The 17,919-nt window shown below is 59.1% G+C and overlaps 1 protein-coding gene across 4 annotated transcripts in view; it reads left to right on the forward strand.

Annotated features, from left to right (window-relative positions):
- The first annotated feature begins 3,944 nt into the window (after positions 1–3,944).
- PTPRA (protein tyrosine phosphatase receptor type A) overlaps positions 3,945–17,919 on the forward strand; it is a 109,144-nt gene continuing 95,169 nt past the window's right edge. For 2 of the 4 annotated variants that reach the window (XM_067298392.1, XM_067298395.1), the window contains exon 1: positions 3,945–4,089. Coding sequence is in view for 1 of the 4 variants with exons in the window: in XM_067298391.1 (XP_067154492.1) it covers positions 14,766–14,831 (66 nt within the window). In the remaining 3 variants the exon portion in view is untranslated. Of the gene's footprint in view, positions 4,090–14,747; positions 14,832–17,919 lie in introns of those variants that run through there. The other 2 variants (XM_067298393.1, XM_067298391.1) reach the window with 2 other exon arrangements.

Genomic DNA, 17,919 nt, shown 5'->3' on the forward strand with positions numbered 1-17,919 from the left:
GGCTCCCCGGGGCTCGGGCGGGGGGGGGGCTGCGAGGACCAAGTCGCCGCCGCCGCTGCCGCCGCACCGGGGCCCCCGCGGGATTTGGGGGGGGGGGAGGGAACGGAAGCGGGGCGGCAGCGCGGTGCTGTCGCCTGGTTTTCGCGCTGCCTCCGCGCGGAAATGGCAACACGGGACGAGACCGACCGACCGACCGACCGACCGAAACCGCCCCCCCCCCCCCCGCCGGTCCCGGCCCCACCAGCGCCCGGAGCCGCCGCCGCCGCCGCCAGGAGCCCGGAGCCGGACGCGCTCCCACCCCCACGCGGCGCGCGCGCGCTCCCGGCGAACGTTCTGAGCCCGCCCACCCGCGCCGCCCCCGCCCATTGGCCGCCGCGCACGTCCGTCGCGGGGATTGACAGGCGGCGCCGCCCGGGGGAACCGCCCTCCGCCGCCGCCGCCCTCTGCCGCCGCTGGGCCCCGCGACCGGTCCCGGCCCCCCCCCGAGGCCGCTCTTGGGCCCCCGAGACCCGTCCTGGGCCTTGAGGCCGCTCCTGACCCCCGAGGCCCGTCCCGGCCCCCTGCAACCGGTCCTGGCCCCCACGGCCCATCCGGGCTCCCCATGCCTGGTCCTGGCCCCCCGTGGCCAGTCCTGGCTTCCCACGGCCGCTCCTGGCCCTCATGGTCCGTCCTGGCCCTCATGGTTCATCCTGGCCCCCCACGGCCGCTCCTGGCCCCCTGTGGCCAGTCCTGGCCCCCACGGTTGGTCCTGGCCCCCCACGGTTGGTCCTGGCCCCCCACGGCCGCTCCTGGCCCCCCATGGCTGCTCCTGGCCCTCATGGTCCGTCCTGGCCCCCACGGCCCATCCTGGCTCCCCATGGCCGCTCCTGGCCCCCACGGCCACTCCTGGCTCCCCACGGCTGCTCCTGGCCCTCATGGTCCTTCCTGGCCCCCACGGCCACTCCTGGCTCCCCATGGCCGCTCCTGGCCCCCACGGCCACTCCTGGCCCCCACGGCCACTCCTGGCCCTCATGGTCCGTCCTGGCCCCCACGGCCACTCCTGGCTCCCCATGGCTGATGCTGGCCCCCCAAGGCTGCTCCTGGCCCCCGTGGCCGCTCCTGGCCCCCCACGGCCAGTCCTGACTCCCCACGGCCGCTCCTGGCCCCCACGGCCACTCCTGGTCCCCACAGTTGGTCCTGGCCCCTGAGGCCACTCCTGGTCCCCACGGCCACTCCTGGTCCCCACGGTTGGTCCTGGCCCCTGAGGCCACTCCTGGTCCCCACGGCCACTCCTGGTCCCCACGGTTGGTCCTGGTCCCCACGGCCGCTCCTGGTCCCCACGGTTGGTCCTGGCCCCCATGGCCACTCCTGGTCCCCCACGGCCAGTCCTGGCCCCCACGACTGGTCCTGGCCCCCCACAGCCAGTCCTGGCCCCCGCGGCCCGGCCCGGCCCTCCAAGACCATCCCCGGGCCTGGGGCACCGCAGGGGCCTTTCCCCTCCGCTCGCGACCGCGGCGCTCCGGCCTCTCGGCACAGCCGGGCAGAAGGGAACCACCACAGCCGAAGGCTCGTCGGAGCCGCGGGCGTCCCCGGGGCATCCGGGAGGCAGCAGGGCCGCGACGGCTGCCGGCGCGGGGGCAGGCAGGGCTGGGCTGCTCCGCCGTGGTCCAGCCAGCCCCGTTCGCAAGCGGCTCTAACAGGTTTTTTTTTCCTTTTTACCCCCCGCTGTAGCATGGAACGAGCCTCTCCCGAGTGACCGCGAGCCTCTTCCCACCTTCTCCACGTCCGGGGTGAAGTTTGGCCCACGCGGGCCACGCGCCGCTTTAGATAAGAGCTCCGTATCACCAATAGGCGCGTGTTGCGTAGATTAATGTCTACAAACTCCTAATATCCCGTCACCTTCCACGGGGTCGGGCGGTTTTATATCGATAACAAGATGAAGGAGAAGGGTTCGGCTCCGGGTTCGTGTTTTTCAGGCAGAAACGCCACAGGCAGGCCGAGGTTCCCGTTTGCAAAGGCCGCTGACCTCCTCTGAACCGAGAAAGAGGTGTCGCTTCGGCCAGCGACAAGCGGTCTCCGAGTAAAAGCCAGGCTTTAACCTTACGCGTGCCTCTTCTTTCTCATTTGATGGCTTTCTCATTTAATATTCTTAGGAGGATGAGTTTAAGACATCTCGTGTTGCCATCAGGTATAAACGCCTCGTGTCCTTTCTGTGCTGAACGGCTCTTTATCGTGTGTTTAAGGCGATAAACGACTCCCCCTTTTTACCTGTTCTCCCGACAGCCTTAATCTTTGATCTCTGCGACTAAAAGCTGACGAAGGGAAACCGCTATTTGAACAGGGAGGCCGGAGGGTTCGTCCCCAAGCAGTCCTGGCGTGCGCTTTACCCCGCAGCAGCGATCAAGGCCGGAGATCTGGGGGAAAAGCCGCCGCCGCCGCTGGTGGGACTTGCAGGTGACACCGCAGCGGTCAGGAACGGCAGCGGGGACAGGGCACGGGGCGCCGTAGCGGGCCAAATACGCGGATACACGCGCACCCCAACGGCGGCGGCCTCTTCCCCGGGCCCTGAGCGAGGACGTCGGTGCTGGCGTCACCGGTCCCCCGTCCCCACGCGGGTGGCTGGTGCCGGCAGATGGCAGCAGCATGATGGGAATATCCCCAGCTGCGGGAGCAGCGGGGCGTCCGTCAGGGCCGCGGCTGGCCAAAACGAGCAGCTGGACGAGGGAAAAGCTCCTTGCGGAGCGGCGTCGGGGCCTGCCCGAGAGCAGCAGTGGTTTAACCACATCGGCGTTGCTCAAGCGGGGTTTTAAACCCACTCAAACGGCCCTGAGACCTCGCGGGTGGCTGCGTGGAAGGATGCTTGGCCCCGGGCACGACACCAGTTTATCCCAGCTCCCGGCCGGACCCAGGAATCCAGCGGGAGGGAGGTGGAAAGCGCGTGGGGGTTTCCCCCCAGCAGTTCAGGGTAAGGCAGAGCTAAACCCCACGCCGCCCTCTCCCGCCTGCCCCCCTCGCGCCTGGCAGGGCGTCCTCGCGCTCTGAGCAGCGCCGCCAGCCTCCGTCACGCGCGAGCCCCGCGCAGCGCGTCCGGTTTGGGCCACGCTGGTATCGGTTTGCGTTTAAATAAAGGCCGACGCGTAGCAACAGGTATTTAATTGTAGTGCGAGCGCTCGCTGCTCCGGCCCGGCCGGCGGAGGCTTCTCGTGCAGCCGCAGAGCCGCACGGTGCAAAGCCCCGCCACGAGGCCGGCGCGCGTGCGAGGCCGAACGGAATCTGGGAATAAAGACCCCCCAAATTAAAAAAATAATGATAATAAAGACAAAAAGGGCCCGGGCGTAGGGCGATTTTGGGGCTGCGGCTCGTTGCCCGTGCGGTGCTGGCTGTCAGACCGCCGGGGCTGGGGGGGGGTCCCGGCGCCCCGGGGCCGTCGCGGTGGGGAGCGAGGGGGGAGCGCGCGCTCCCGGGAGCGCGGGTGGGGGGGGCAGAGCGCGCGCGCGCGCTGCGGCGGCCAATGGCGGCGGGTCTCTCAGAGCGCCCAATCCGCGGCCGCCTTGCAGAGCGGCGAGGCGGTGTCTCGGCGCCCGCCGCTCTGGCGGGGCAATGGCGGGCGGGCGGGCGGGGCGGGAGGAGGGTGGTGCGCGCGCGCGCGCGCGGTGCGGGGCGCTGCGGGCAGAGCCGCGCCGGAAACCACGGCGCTGCCCGAGCCGGCGGGGCCGGAGGGCGGCGTGAGACCGCCGCCCCGAAGCCAGGCGCCGCCCCCACGCCGCCGCCGGCGCCGCCCCCCGCCCCGCCCCGCCCCGCCCCTGTGAGCGGCGCGCGCCCTGCATGGAGCCGCACCATGGCGGCGGCGGCGGCGGCGGCAGCAGGAGCGGGCGGGCGGCTGCGGCGGCGCCGCTGCTGCTGAGGGCCGGCAGCGCCGCGCCTGGGCGCTGAGCGGCGGCGGCCGGCAGTGCCGCGCCGCGCTCTCCCCGTCGCGCCCTTTCCCGCCTCGCCCTCGGCGCGGTGTCCATGGTCGGGGCCGCGGCGGCGGCGCAGCAACGCAACGCAGCGCAGCGGAGCCCGTCGGCGGCGCCGAGCCCGGCCCTCGGCGGCGCCGCCCGCCGCCCGCAGGTGAGCGCCGGCCCGCGGCGGGGCGCGGCCGGGCCCGGCCGGGGGGGGGGGCGGCGCCGGGCCCGTCGTTATGGCGACGCCTGCGGGGGCGGCGACGCCCTGAGGGGCTTTGCCCGGCCGCCGGGGGGCTTCGGGGGGGGAGGCCGTGGGGCCTGGGGGGGCCTTGAGGGGCCCGTGGGGGGGCCTGAGGGGCGTCCGTGGGGCCCTGTGGAGTCGGGGGGGGCCTTGGGGGTGTCCGTGGGGTCCTATAGGGGCCCTGTGGAGTCCGGGGGGGGCTAGGGGGTGTCCGTGGGGCCCTAGAGGGGCCCTGTGGAGTCCGGGGGGGGCCTTGGGGGTGTCCGTGGGGTCCTAGAGGGGCCCTGTGGAGTCCGGGGGGGGCCTTGGGGGTGTCCGTGGGGCCCTAGAGGGGCCCTGTGGAGTCCGGGGGGGGCCTTGGGGGTGACCGTTGGGTCCTAGAGGGGCCCTGTGGAGTCCGGGGGGGGCCTTGGGGGTGTCCGTGGGGCCCTAGAGGGGCCCTGTGGAGTCCGGGGGTGGCCTTGGGGGTGTCCGTGGGGCCCTAGAGGGGCCCTGTGGAGTCCGGGGGGGGCCTTGGGAGTGTCCACGGGGCCCTATGGGGTCCTTGGGGGCACCCATGGGGCCCTATTGGGGCATCGGGGGGGCTCTGTGCGTGGGGCCCTACAGGTCGCCCCCCCGCCGGCATCGCCGCTCTGCACGGGGGCGGGGGGGGGCAAAGGCCTGCGGCTGTGTTTCGTGTCCCCCTTCCCGGACCCTCTCCTAAAGTTAACCCCGGCGGCGGCGGCGTGGGGCAGCCGGAGTTGGGGGGAGCGCGGCCCCCTCCTCGCCTGCGGGGTGGTTTTATCCCCTTTATTTTTATTTTTTGGAAAAGGGAGGTCGTCGCTCCCGAGCCCCGTGGCAATTGCGGGGTCCCGGGGTGGGGGGGGCCTCTCCGCCCGCGCCGTGCTCCCGGGATCGCCCTCTCTTCCCCACCCCGCGGACAGGCCTGGAGACGGCGCGGCGTTAAAGGGAGCGAGCGGCGTTTGAACGGGGCTCCGTGGAGGAAGCTCCCGGCCCTGGCGGGCTCTGCTCCGGGCCGCTCGGCGGAAGCTTCCTGATGAAAATCCGGACGGCTTGGGAGACGCGTTCAGGGGCCCCGGCAGAGCCGCCGTGCCCCCGTGTTTCCCGACGGAGCTGCCGGAGTCAAACGGGTGCTTGACGGGCTGGGGGGCGCCCGCTGCGAAAGTCCGGAAGCTGCAGACCTCCGAAATGTCTTGCATCTCGGAGGGGAGTTTTTTTTCCCTGGATAGGTAGCGGAGATTTTCCACGATCCGGGTGTCTCCCTACCCATCCGGGATCGGAGGGCGCTTGCCTGCTGCACGCCCGGGCTGCCCGGCCTCTCGCTCTCCCGCGTTCTGGTGGACGTGTCCTCTCTCCGCTCGGCGAGCGTTTGCTTATTTCTGGTCTTCGATGTCATCAAGGGATGGAAAATGTGACAGGAAGGAAGGGAGGCTTTTTTATTTATTTTATTTATTTTTTTATGTTTTGCCTCCTGCTAAATATGGAGCGACGTGAAAAATCCGCGTACTGCCGCGCGAGGAGCCCAGCCCGTGTTCCTTGGGTCGCTGGGCGAGGGGGGGAGCGGAGGGCGGGAGGGAAACGAGATCCTCTGGCTTTTGTATTATGCTAAAAAAAAAAAATCAGTAAATTAAAAAATTAGTCATCCTTTCTCTGCGGTCGGTAGAAGCTTGCTGGGAGCACGCAGGGTGCTTTGGAAAACGCTCAGGGATTTTTCTTCATTTTTGTCGAAGGGCTTCTAGAGAGGAAAATGCAACGGGAGGGGAAGGGACGGGGATGCTAGCGGAGCTCGCGGCGCTTAGGGCCGCGCGGCGGCACCGCCGACAGCCGCGACGTCGTCCCCTCGCGCAGAGGGACGCTTCTGTCGCGCCTCCGGCGTTCGCTAGCCGAAACGTATTGACCGGCGCCGCAGATCAGCTGGCCTTGCTTCGGGCTCTGATTTGCAGCGGGCACGGAAAAGGATCAGGAATTAAAACTACGGACCCGATGGTGGTTTGTCTCTCCGTTTTTCACGTGAATTCGCGGCGCTCCAACACCTGATGGCGGAGAAGGTAACCGCATCAGCCGAAGTGAGCGCCCGGGTTTATATACGCTTTCCGGTCTCTTAAGCAGATTTACAAGAGTCATTTGTGCGCGTTTGGGGATTTGCCTGATTTTTATGAAACAGTTAAACCAGTGGGGATACTGGGAGGTGCTGGAAATAGGCGTTTCTCGCTTCCAGCAGCATCACTCTCCTGCCGTTGACCTTGCTGTGTTGCTTTCAAACGACCAGAATGCGCAGCTCCGGTTTCCTAAAATGTTTCTCTCAAATAACCAGTGCTTTCTATGGATCCATAATATTGGTTAAAGCCCTAAATTAACATCCTTATGGAGGAGTATCTCGCGTTCCCTCTTTCCCCTGTCTCCTGCAGTCGATGACCTAGATCTGTCCCTTTCACACCCGCTTTGCTTGGTGGTTTGGTGGCTTTGGTCTGCGGCGCGTGCGACGCCCTGAAGCGCTGGCAGGAACGGGTTACACCACGTGTCCTCCGCTTGTCTTTCGGGTTAGTTTTAAGTCCTGCGTAGTGACTGTCTGGGGACATTGGTGATCATGAGCTGCTTTCCTGAGGGTTGATACTTCTGTGCTTAAACCCAACTTACCTAAATTTCTCCGGTACTCGATGAGAACGTGTAATACTTTCTCAGTTTCGCTTCCAAGGTGTTATGTAGAGCTGTTGTGTGTTTTCAGGAAACTGTTGCTGTCCCAGCCCTTGATGTTAAATGGTGTGCGGGGCAAAGCACGTGGAGGTTGTTGGTTTTTTTGTGTTTTTTTTTTTTTTTTTTATGGTAGCACTTTGTTATGCTTTCTGGATAGGATGCGGTGCCCAAATGCTTCAGTAAGGTCACGAGTTGTCAGCCGGCTGCACAAACTCCTGGCCGATATTGCTGGTGGTGTATAGGAAGGAGGTCAGCCCTGACGAGCTTCGTAGTTTCTTCTGCTCCCATTCATAATCTGAGTTTTCCTCTTAAAACGAAACAAATCCCAAGTCTTTCCTGTCGCGGTGGAAATCATTTGAGTGTGACCAGGCACATGGGCATCTTCCAAGCCTGCAGGCAGGAAGAGACCGTGGAGCGAAGAGGTAGGAAATGTCCGTGTTTGTCGTCGTGGGCTGATTCGCTGCAGTGCTCTTAACTGCTTCGCTACTGATGCCGTGCCGCTTTTCATCAGGAAGCGGTGAGATCCAGCTGGTTTGCTGCCAGACTGCGAGCCGAAGCTGAGCAGAGCATCGCCGGCTACGAGGCTTCGATCGCTGCTGAGAGGTGCTGCTTTGCACTGTTAGGCACGTTTGCGAGGACGTTCGGGCTCGAGAAGGAATTGGCTGCTCCAAATGCTCGGTTGTCCGAACGGGATAATCGAAACATCGCCAGTTATGTTAGGATTAATATTTAATATGTGGGGTATGAGCCGTCGTGCTTAATCACGACGTGAAGGGTTTAGGAGGAGATTTACTGGTAAGTAAGCTCTTCCATCTGTAACTGTCCAGCAAGGCTTCTTTGATCTTCCCCAGGAGCAGCTGGGCCTGGCTATTGCCGGAGATAGACCTGATCCAGTTGCAGTTCTCATTTCTCTGATACCTGGCGGCGTTTAAAACTCATGTTTGTAATCAAAGCTCAAGGGAAGTTTGTCGTGGGCTCAGCAGATGCCGTCATGTGCCGTCCCACGTGTGGATCTGCTGAGCCATTCGTCCTGAGGTAGCTTCGTCCTTACTTTTTTTTTCTGGCTGGTTTCCTTAAGAGACCTCGAATTTCATCTGCGCCTCCGGAATGGTCCTGGCAAATGTTGTGAAGATGGTCTGTGCTTTTTGGGGGTATCCGTGCCGTACTGACCAGCGTGGGTGTTTTGCAGTGCAAGAGTCGGCTGTCTTGTGGTGCAGCAAGGTCCAAGTGTGATGGTGGGCCACCTCTTTGGGCTGCAAGGGAGGAAGCGATGGTGGGGGGACCCATCAGGGCTCATACTCGCTGCCCTCCACTCCATGCCCTGCGGGAATAAGCCTGATGTCCGGGCACAGCTAGCTGCCAGCGCCGAACATCAACTCTTCTGCTCCGTCCTCGGCGTTTCCGTACAGCGCCCGGTGCCACGCTCGACCCCACCGCTTGCTGCTCTCTCGATTCACCGTGCTCAGATTCACCGTACGATTGCACCGTTGCCGTAGCTCTGCGCCCTGCTGCACGTCCTGGCAGCAGGCGTGTGGCGGAGCCTCCCCGCCGCGGGCGCTGGGCCGGTTCGAGGCGAAGAGAAGTGGAAGCGGGAGATAGGGATCTAATTGCAACCTTGGTGGTGAAACGACATGGCTTGAGATTACGGGGTGAGGGGGAGGGTTTAACCGTCAGTCCGATTTGACGGCTGCTGAGCGACATCCAGCCTTGGATGCTCGGCGGTTCGGCGTTCCCTGGGTGTCGTTAGCGCGGTGCACCCCCGTAAGCGCAATCGTGATGGGAATACAGATGTGGTGGGGGGGTGGCGAGTGCAACGTGGGCCACCAAACACCGGGCCTGGGGCTTGGATAAGCGCCTGCTAGCTGGTGCGCGCTCCGCTGCGCGCTGCTCCCGCGACAGCGCGGTCTGAGTTTATGTCGTCCAGCTAAAGCTGGCTGCGAATGAATGAACCGCAGTATCGACCCGAAGGTGGTTCACGGAGGCCGGCGCGGCGAGGAAAGCCGCTCGCCTTCCTCCTCTCGGCGTTTCCCCGTAGCTTGGGCATCTTGGTTTTGGGAAACCTTGTTTCAGGCCGCGGGGAAGCCGGCGCGCCTGCTCTTCGCCTCTCCTCCCTGCCCTGCATCGGGGCCTGCGGAGCTGAAAGCTCTGCTGCGTTTAAGCATCCAAAGTGGTCACCAAAGGCGCTTTTGCTGTGGTTACGCATGCGATACCACTGTGTTTATGATGGCTGCAGTTTTGATAGCAAAAATCAAAACAACCGAGTGTGGGTTGGGTTTTGGCACGTTGGTCATGTAGGAAATCCTGGTGGCTACTGTAACAGGAGTTGAGGTTAGTAATCTTTTAAAACTGGCGCAGGGGCTTTTTTTTTTTTTCTTTTTTCTAAAATTGCATATAGGAGAATGTCCTCTTTTATTCTGCAGGCAGATAGATGCCTTGCTTAGGAAGTAAGGCCTCTTTATCCCGGAATAATTGGTTGCCCTAATTCTTTCCTGTTGAAGCAGTTTCATTTTGCATGGCGTGATTAATGCTAATTTGGCCCCGGGATGGAAATCAAGAAGCGTTGACACAAATGCGGCCTCCGCCTCTCCTGTCCGAGACAGGTCGTGGTGTGCCACCCATCCTTCCGAGCAGAGTCTCCTGCGCGCGAGACCGAAGCCAGGCATCGCAGGCTGGTGGGAAAGAAGAGGCGTACGTATCGCTCGGGTTGTTTGCAAGCCTTTTACTGCTGGGGGCAGCCAAGGACGTCTGCGGTGAGGGAGGTGAACCACCACCTCTTCCCTTCCTCGCGGAGAAATGAACAGGCGAAGGGGTTCCCGCTTGTGAAAAGTTGCTTGTGACCCGATTTGGCATGTTCTTAGCGTGCCAGCTGAGTGCTTGCGAGCTTGTTATTGCTATAACGAGGGCTTCCACATCCTGCACGACAGTCGAACCAAAACCGTGGTGGTTTTCTGGCCCTTCGAGGAGGGCGTCCTTATTCTTTTGCTTGGCCCTTATTCTTTTCCCCCGCAAAATCTGTGGTTTTTAGAGGAAGGGGAGGTGTAGGCATCCTTCCTGGCTTCCAGTGCTTCCACCGCTGACCTGCGAAGCATGAGATGAATTGTGTCGTAGCGGGTGCCGGGAACGCACACGGGATCACTGCTCGTCTGTCCCGCTGCCTTCTTCAGCGGTGCGGGCTGGGGTCAACTTTTCCACCGGCATCCGCTGGCCCGGGCGGCGAGGGCTGAGGCCGCGTCCTCATTTGTCTTCTTCATCCCCCTGTTGAAGTGCTCCGTCAACGCCTTTTTAGACGGCGCCCTGGAGCAATGGCAAGGGGGAATGCCTGGCTGGGAAATCCCAGCCGGTCTTCGGCGTGAGATATGCTGCAGTGAGACAGAGCCACCGGGGCGTCTTCAGGAGCCGATTTCTGAGCGTCTGGACGCCCAGCTGCTGGAAGCCTTGACCGATGGTTACTAATTGCTTGCTTAGATGGGGAGCTGAGAGATCTATATTTGTAACTCGGGGGGCCGAAATGTTGTTTGACATGCTATGCTAGATCGATAAAGGATGTCAGAGGTCGGATCGGAGAGGTACTGAGTAGCTGAGGGAGCACGGCAGGCTTCAACCCGGAGTCTGACGCGTTCCAACTTGCAGATGTTGTGTAGCTGCGTTAAGCAATAGGTGACAGGAAAGCTTGATTCAAGTATGAGCAGTGAATCAATTGGCGCTGGATCGTTCGGGGGTTGAACCTCCCCTTTGGACGACTACGTTCACGTATCACGTCTGGTGTTTCGAAATCATCTCTTGGATTTATGACGGTTGTGATGATCTGAAGCCCGTGGGTTTAACTCGGCTGGGTCTCCACCCCGTCCACGGTGACCTTGCTCTGGTACTGCTGGGAGCAGCTGGCGCTTCTCGTGTGCACCGTCAAACTGCTGTGAGATGTCTCACGGGGTCTGCGCTCGGATGCTTCCCCCCACCAGGAGAAGTCGGTTTGTGGAGGGTTCCCCAGAAGGAGATGTCTGGCCATCCTTCCTTGCCTCCCCCGTTTCTCTTTGGTATCCGTTCCTTACGCGGCGTTTTGTGTTCCTGCGGGCTCCCCTTTTGCTGGAATGCGGCCGTGCTTTGTTTGGTGGTCAGCTGGGCGGTGGAAAGGGCAGTCATCAGAGATGATGTGAATGGGGTGGCCTGCAAGCCATTTAGGTCTCTTTGGGGCTTTTCTGGAGCAATACTGCCATTGGGAACACTGATAATAGCTGGAACTCGGTGATTTAGCTACAGTGACGAGCTCCACGGTGTTTGCAAGCCGACAAATGCTCTTCTTCTCTCCCTGGGATTGTATGGGGCTCATCACCTGCTTTCAAACCAGCATTTTCAGAGTTAATATCCTTATTTACACTCTGGGAATCTCAAGCACTTTTCATCGCAAACAGCGGCTGCCGAAGAGGTGATATTACTGACTTGCATTGATAAGTTACGTCATCGTACGTGTTGGAGAGCTTGCCGCATCTGAAGTCTGTTCCTGGCGTCAGCGTGCGCTGCAGCTCGCTGGGGCTCCTGTTAATCAGAGCGATGGCTTGGGCCCCGCTGCGCATCCCTTAGCTCGCTCTTGGAAATAGCAGTCTTGTCCTTCACGGTCTTTCGGATGATAACTAAAGTGCTAATTGCTGATGTGACCTGAAGTGAGGTCTTGGCAAACCTGGGGAAGGTTTTCTGCTTTTGGAAAAAGAAAGGGAGGACCTGTAAAAAAAAAAAAAAAAAAAAAAAAAAAGCTGTAGGCTAGGTCTCCTTGATAATCTAGGAAGATACTAGGACCGCTTTGCGGTTTCCCCGCTTTGCGGTGGAGAAACGTCAGGTGTGTGTCAGGCTACGAGCGTAAGCCCCGAAGCCTTGGAGGCTGGAAGAGTTTTCTGGGGGAAGCCCATGGTGGCTCTGCCCTGTCTGTACCCTCTTCGGAGCCAGTGCAGCTGGACACCGTGCAACTAAAATCATTCCTTGTTTGCCAGAGTGGAAAAAAAAGTCACCGAGGAAGGTATTGCCAAGGGCGATGAGGTGGCAAGGGCGTTACTTTATTGTGTTCAGCGCGGACTCGGTCTGTAGCTCCACGTGTTCAGTTCTGGTTTTCCACATCTACAACATTTAGCCCGGTTTACTTCTGTAAAAGACTATGCTACGCTTGCCGCGCGGACCCAGATCGTTTGGGGCAGCCCCTAATAAAAGGTAGGAGAAGAAACGGGCACGGAGGGAGAAGTGACTTGTCCTCCATGGTGTCCTAGTGGAAGAAAAGTCAAAAACGCATCCCAGGTCTGGCTCCGGGGTGGCAAGCCGCCCTGCGCACCCATCTGAGCCTCCTGGGAGGCCGGAGCGAGAGAGATGAAAGTCATGATGTTCCTGCGAGCTTCCGAAAGGCAGCTCTCGAAACGCTTGGGAAGTGAATTGTGCTGAAGGAGTGGAGAAATATGAAGAACAGGACTTCCTTTAATTAAAAAAAGGAGAAGGGGAAAAAAAAAAAGGCATTTTAGTGGTTTAGAAAGATTCCAGCAGTTTTCTGGGAAAGAGCAGCCGTTTGTTCAAGGCGTTGCACACATACAGCACAGCGAGATTTTGGCCCTGAACCTGAAGGTTTTGAGGTGCCGTATATATATATATATATATATAAAATTGTTTTTCTTAGATATCAGTGCAGGACAACATGAAAACTATCCTGCTGCTTTACAGCTTGAATAATTTTTTATCGTGCCAACAGATAATCACGTCCCACTCTCGTTGCAGAAGTTAAGCTCGTATGGATATGTTCGAGAAGCCTGCAAATAAATATATACATCCCCGGGTATCTTCCGCTGCTGCTCAGCGCTTGGTGCATCTATCAGACTTCTCTGTTTCGCCCACTGTGCCGCTCTTAGGTACCAAACTTCAGAAGCATAACTTGAGGCCCGGGTTTAGAAACTCGGCCGTAAAGCTGCGGCCAGGCTTCGGGTTGCAGGGGGTCAAATTATTTTCGGAGGCGAGCCAGGAGGATGCGGGAGCGAGATGGCGGGAAAGGCGTCCTGCTCGCCATGGCTTTTCTTTGCAGCTTTGCGAGTAAAGGATTTCCCATTCGCAAGGTTCGGCTGCGCTCGGCAGCCTTGCGAAAACGCTTCTTGCGGGGCGGTGGCCTCCAACAGCTTGGTTTGTAGACCCCTAACCTTCTCCAAAATTTCTCCAAAACTTTGGGAAAATTTCCTGCGTGTAGGCTGCTGTGTAATGTGTGAATTTGAATTTTAGTTTGTACGCGTTTTAGTCTGCAGCGTGCGTTTTAGCCGCTGGCTGGAAAACTCGTCTAGGGCAGGCTGCCGAGGTTTCCCGTCGGATTGAGGAAGAACCTCTTGGGCAGCGCTGCCTCTTCTGAAAAGATTTAAATAATCTAGCTTTTTTCCCTTTTTTTTTTTTTCTCTCTTTTTATCTGCGGCGCCCTTTTGCCGTGGTCTTCGCTGACCTTGAAAGAAGCCGTTCGCCCGCCGTTCGCCCCCCCCCTTGCCGACTCGAAGGCCGAGCGACTAAACGCGCGCTCTGAAAACCGTGCCGCTAAATCCAAGGGTGGTTAGGACGATCGGTCAATCAGGAGCCCTCTGGACCCCGGCGCGGTGAGCGGCCCCCAGCCGCAGGGCCTGAGCGGGGAACCTCGCTCCTTGACGCCCGGCGGATCGCGAACTGATGCAGAAGGGAGAGATTTGGGAAAAGCGGGTTCGCCCGGTCTTTTCTGCCCAAACGCCACCCGTCGTTTTGAGCGCGGTTTTGTTTTAGCGACGCTTCCTGTCGCTCCTGTCGCTCGCTTTGGCCGATTTCGGCTGCCGAGATGGTCATCCCGGGGGGATCTTCCCAGCCCCTTCTCCAGCCCTGCCTGCGTATGGAGGGGATCGTCCCCCACGGTCCTCAACTGGGGGGTTAAAAATCATTTTCATGGAAACCCCGCGACTGGATCAGACCAAAGCTCCCTTTGCCCATCCGCTTTAGTGACCTGCGCTGCCTGGAAATATGTTGGAAGTATAAGTAGTGTTTCGGCAAACACTCGTGGACTGATCTGCTGTTGGGAGCGGTTTGTTCTCGGAGCCGCTGCGGTTTCGATGCCGGGTGACTCGTGGCCAAACGTTGCCCGTATTAAACCTTGCTTAAGAAACAGTGACCTCTGCCTACTGGCCGGAGTTAGGAAATCCATCGAGGAGCTGCAGCAGGAGTTTTTGTTTAAGCGACGCTTGGCGCCTCTAACACCGTTACGATACGAAGAGGGGCACGTCGGCGGTGTGCCCCGCTCCGCCGCCGCGCGGGGCAGCGCTTCTGCCCGAAATATTCCCCGCGGCTTTTCCCCAGCCCGAACGAAGCCCAAAAAAAAAAAAAGAAAGAAAAGGGTACGGCTTTCCGCCGCGGAGCAGCGGCCGTTTCGTTTCTCGGGGCCGCCTATCGCATCCTGTGCGCCGGCCGACGGGACCGGAGTTTGCGAAGGCACCAGGAAATGACTGGCTTTTCCAGCGCGGCCGCTGGCTCCGGGCTGCAGCTGCCTGCGCAAACCCGCTGCGTAGCGCTTCTGCGGAGTCTCCTGTTGGGAAGAGCTCTATTTTTATTTTTTTTTGCCTGTTACAGTAATTATTACAGAAGTTTTAAAGCCTTCCTGGAGCGTCGTTGTGACTAGCAGGGCTGCTGGGGCGCAGCTTTTGCGGGAAGGCTATTTGGCCGTTTCGGTGACGGATCGCAGCTCGTCTCCTTCGGGATGTTTTGGCTTCGGGCTTTAGGAGATTAGGCTGCCGAGCGAGCGCCTGATGGTCGGCGTTGGATCCTTCGCATCCGTCTCGCAGGGCAGCGTGAAAGATGATAAACCGCCTTTGAATCCTGATCCCCTGAACTCCCTGCAGCCTTAAATGCTCCTGCCTTTTTATCTCCCTGCTCCAGCATCTCTGATGGCAAGAATTTGCAGCCTGCCAAAGCCTCCGATACAGGGAAGATGCGCTTTGGACTGCGGCACCGTAAGAGATGGGTTCTTTTTTATTATTATTATTATTATTATTATTATTATTTTCCCCCTCCTGTCCTTTGATGCAAAGCACCCGATGCAACGTGCCGCTGGGCTGGAGGTTGGGCTGACGCCATGCCAGGCCCAGCGTGTTTCCAGAATGCGGAACAGGCCGCGGCATTGTGTCGCGGGAGGCGGCGACGGAGGCGTTTCTTCCGAGATCTTGTTGGAGCGTGACGGTCCGCAGCGCCTGGGCTCCCATCGAAGGCGCCTGCCTTACTCCCCGGCCCGGCTTCGGGTCAAAGTCGGCTTGCGGTCCTCAGTCCTCTCGCCTCCGCCGAGCCGTGCTTGGTGGGTTTGGCTGCTTGCGGGGCTCGCTTTCGGCGGCGATGCTTTATCTTGTGTTTCCGTGCGCTGTGGCGAGGGATTAGGGAACAGTTTTTAAAGACAAGGGTGCTTAGCGCTGCTGGAAGCGCCGAACCGGCAGTAGGGTGGAAGCCTTGCACCATACGCAGTGATGCTGTGAACTTCCCTTATCCCACCCTGCAAATGTCCAGCAGCTCCTGATCTGGGAGGAATCAAAGCTTGGCCCCTGGCATCTTTAAGGCTGTGTTTGCAGGAGAGCCTCTGTCCCCCCTCGAGAGGCGGCGAGGCCCGTGGTGGTAGCTGCTAGGAGGCAGTCCTGTTGCTTGGACTTGGACCTCCAGCTTCCGTTTTTTTGATGGAAAGCCTCTCGGATAAGGATTTTTGTCAAAGATACGAAGGTATTTTGTCATACCTGAACGAGGCTCTTCCTTCAGTGACCTGGTTGTACCTCTTCAGTACTCTTCAGTCAGTTCTTAAGCATATCTGACTGCCCAAATTTGTGTGTGGTCATTTGATACGGCAGTACCTGATGACCCCATCAGCCTGCACTGTTGGGTGTTGTATTAACATCAACTCTCTCATTGCTCGTGGCTTTACTTTTTGGAAGCTGGGACCTAGTTTTACTCTTAAGCAGCCAAAACCTTGGATAAAATGCTCCAAAGCTTTTGAGCAATTTGAACTATGTTCTTCATTCAAACGTTCTCGCTTCTGTAATGGGTCTGTGCTGCAATACTGGCCCGGAGCTGTGCCCGGGTTTCAGAGGCGTTTGGGTGCACTTTTGGGGAGAAGTGAGGGGAAGTGGTGGTACGGGAGAAAGGAACTGGGTATGTATGCAGTGCTTAAATCCGGTTTTGCTAATGAAAGAGCCACTTGAATTCAGACCTGAGCTGAACTGGTCCATCCTATGCTGGGTCTCGCTCAGAAACTCATGGCTTGCTCTTGTCTCCTCCCTCCCTTTTTCCGCCAGCTGCCGAACCCTCCCTTCTCCACCGTGCCCAGGAATACCAAATACCACAATACCTTCTTGAGTTCTGGCAATGCACATGGGAGTGCTCAAGACGTTGAGCTTGTACAGGTATCAATTTTGGAAACAACAAAACTGATAGTTTCCAAAATGTTCTATTTCAGAGAGGTCTGTTGCTTATTGCTGCTGGATTTTCTTCTCTAATAGCACGGCGGCTTCGAATGCTTCAGAGGTTTGGCTTCTTTCAGGCTTTGGACGGTATTTGGCTGCGTGCGGTGTAGCTCTGAGGCTTTCGATCTAGTTCTTCGTTCAGACGTCCTTGCAGGTTCGTTCCTCTCCATCGGTCCGAGCTGGAGCAACCAGGCCATGCACGTGGTTACCGAGCAGCTGGACTGCAGCGTAAGTCTTGGCAAGAGGTCTTCTTCACGGCCCGCGTCCTGGCGGGAGGACGCAGCGAGCCGGTAAGGACCGCTGAGCCCAGCACTGCTAGGTCATGCCGAAATCTAGTGGCAGGATTTGTGCCGTGATGTGCGAGGGAGATGCTGAAAAGCCGTTTCCACCTGCCAGCGGGGAGCCGCGCTCAGAGCCTGCCTCCCCGTTGAACTCTGAATTACGTGTCCACGGCCCGGAGCCAAGAGATGATCTTGGAAGAAGGCGCTTAACAGTTAGTTTGGCAGTACCAGCGTTGCCCTTTCCTTCTTTCTTTCTTTCTTTCCTCGTCCTCCTTTGCTTTTAAAAACCCAATCCGTAAATTGTCTCTGCTCACAAAATCGCACTTGTGTCAAGAGTTTGCCCGTTTCATTCTTCCATTTTTAGGGTTTTTTTTTTCTTTTTCCTCTGGGCAAGGTTTTTTCTTAGCTTCAAGTACAAAAGTGCCTATTAAGTCTTTCCTGCCTTCAGACAGAGGAGTTGAAACTCTTCAATACTCCTTTTTCTGTGAGCTCTCTTACGTGAACTTTCCTTCACTCAGCATCCTACTCCCATTTATTGATGCCTGTCTCGTTTACTGGCTTTTGGGGCTCTGTGAGGGACGGGGATATTCCTGATACATCCTACCGGGCTGCTCGCTGTCCCCGGGCGAAAGGGGAGGTACGTGGACTAGAAGAATGAGTTTGTGCTCGCTAAGAAGCGCCGGCTTTTGACCTGCTCTGAAGTCTCTTGGAGAACAGGCGTCATGCATCTCGCAATACCGACCGCTTCCCGCGTGAGACGCTCGAGCCGAAAGGCATTGGCTTCTTATGAAGCGAGGGTCGTTCAGCTCGCTTTACTTTACGGCCGCCTGGAAAAGCAACGCGCTTTTTTTGCTTTCTCTTTTTTTTTTTTTCCCTTCTCTTCCCGCTTTTCTGCGCGCGTGGGACCACGTCTGACAAGAGGTAAGGCCGTCCGGCTCGCTCGCTCCGGCGGAAGACTGTTCTCCCCCAACACACGTGCCTTCTGGCCGACGTTTCGGCAGATTGGCGAGCTGGATTTGCCAGTGGGTCTCTCGCAGGGCCGGGTGCGGGACTGTGTGCTGGGGTCGGGGGAGATGGAGAGGTCTCTCCCGGTGGCAGTGGCCCGTTTGATCCGTTTGTCTTTAACGGCGGACTCGGAGGACCCCGAGCAAACCCGGAGCAGAAGTGCTCCCGACTCTCGGGCTTGCGGCCCGGCCACCTGATTTCCTATCCCTTTGGTGCGCTGACATGAGAATGTGGAAAACAGATGTGACCCGGAGATGCTATCTTGTTTAACTATCTACATCCAGATGTTTCCAGCTTGTAGTGCTAATTTCCAC

The sequence above is a fragment of the Apteryx mantelli genome, chromosome 5, assembly GCF_036417845.1.
Source record: "Apteryx mantelli isolate bAptMan1 chromosome 5, bAptMan1.hap1, whole genome shotgun sequence".
NCBI lineage: Eukaryota > Metazoa > Chordata > Aves > Apterygiformes > Apterygidae > Apteryx > Apteryx mantelli.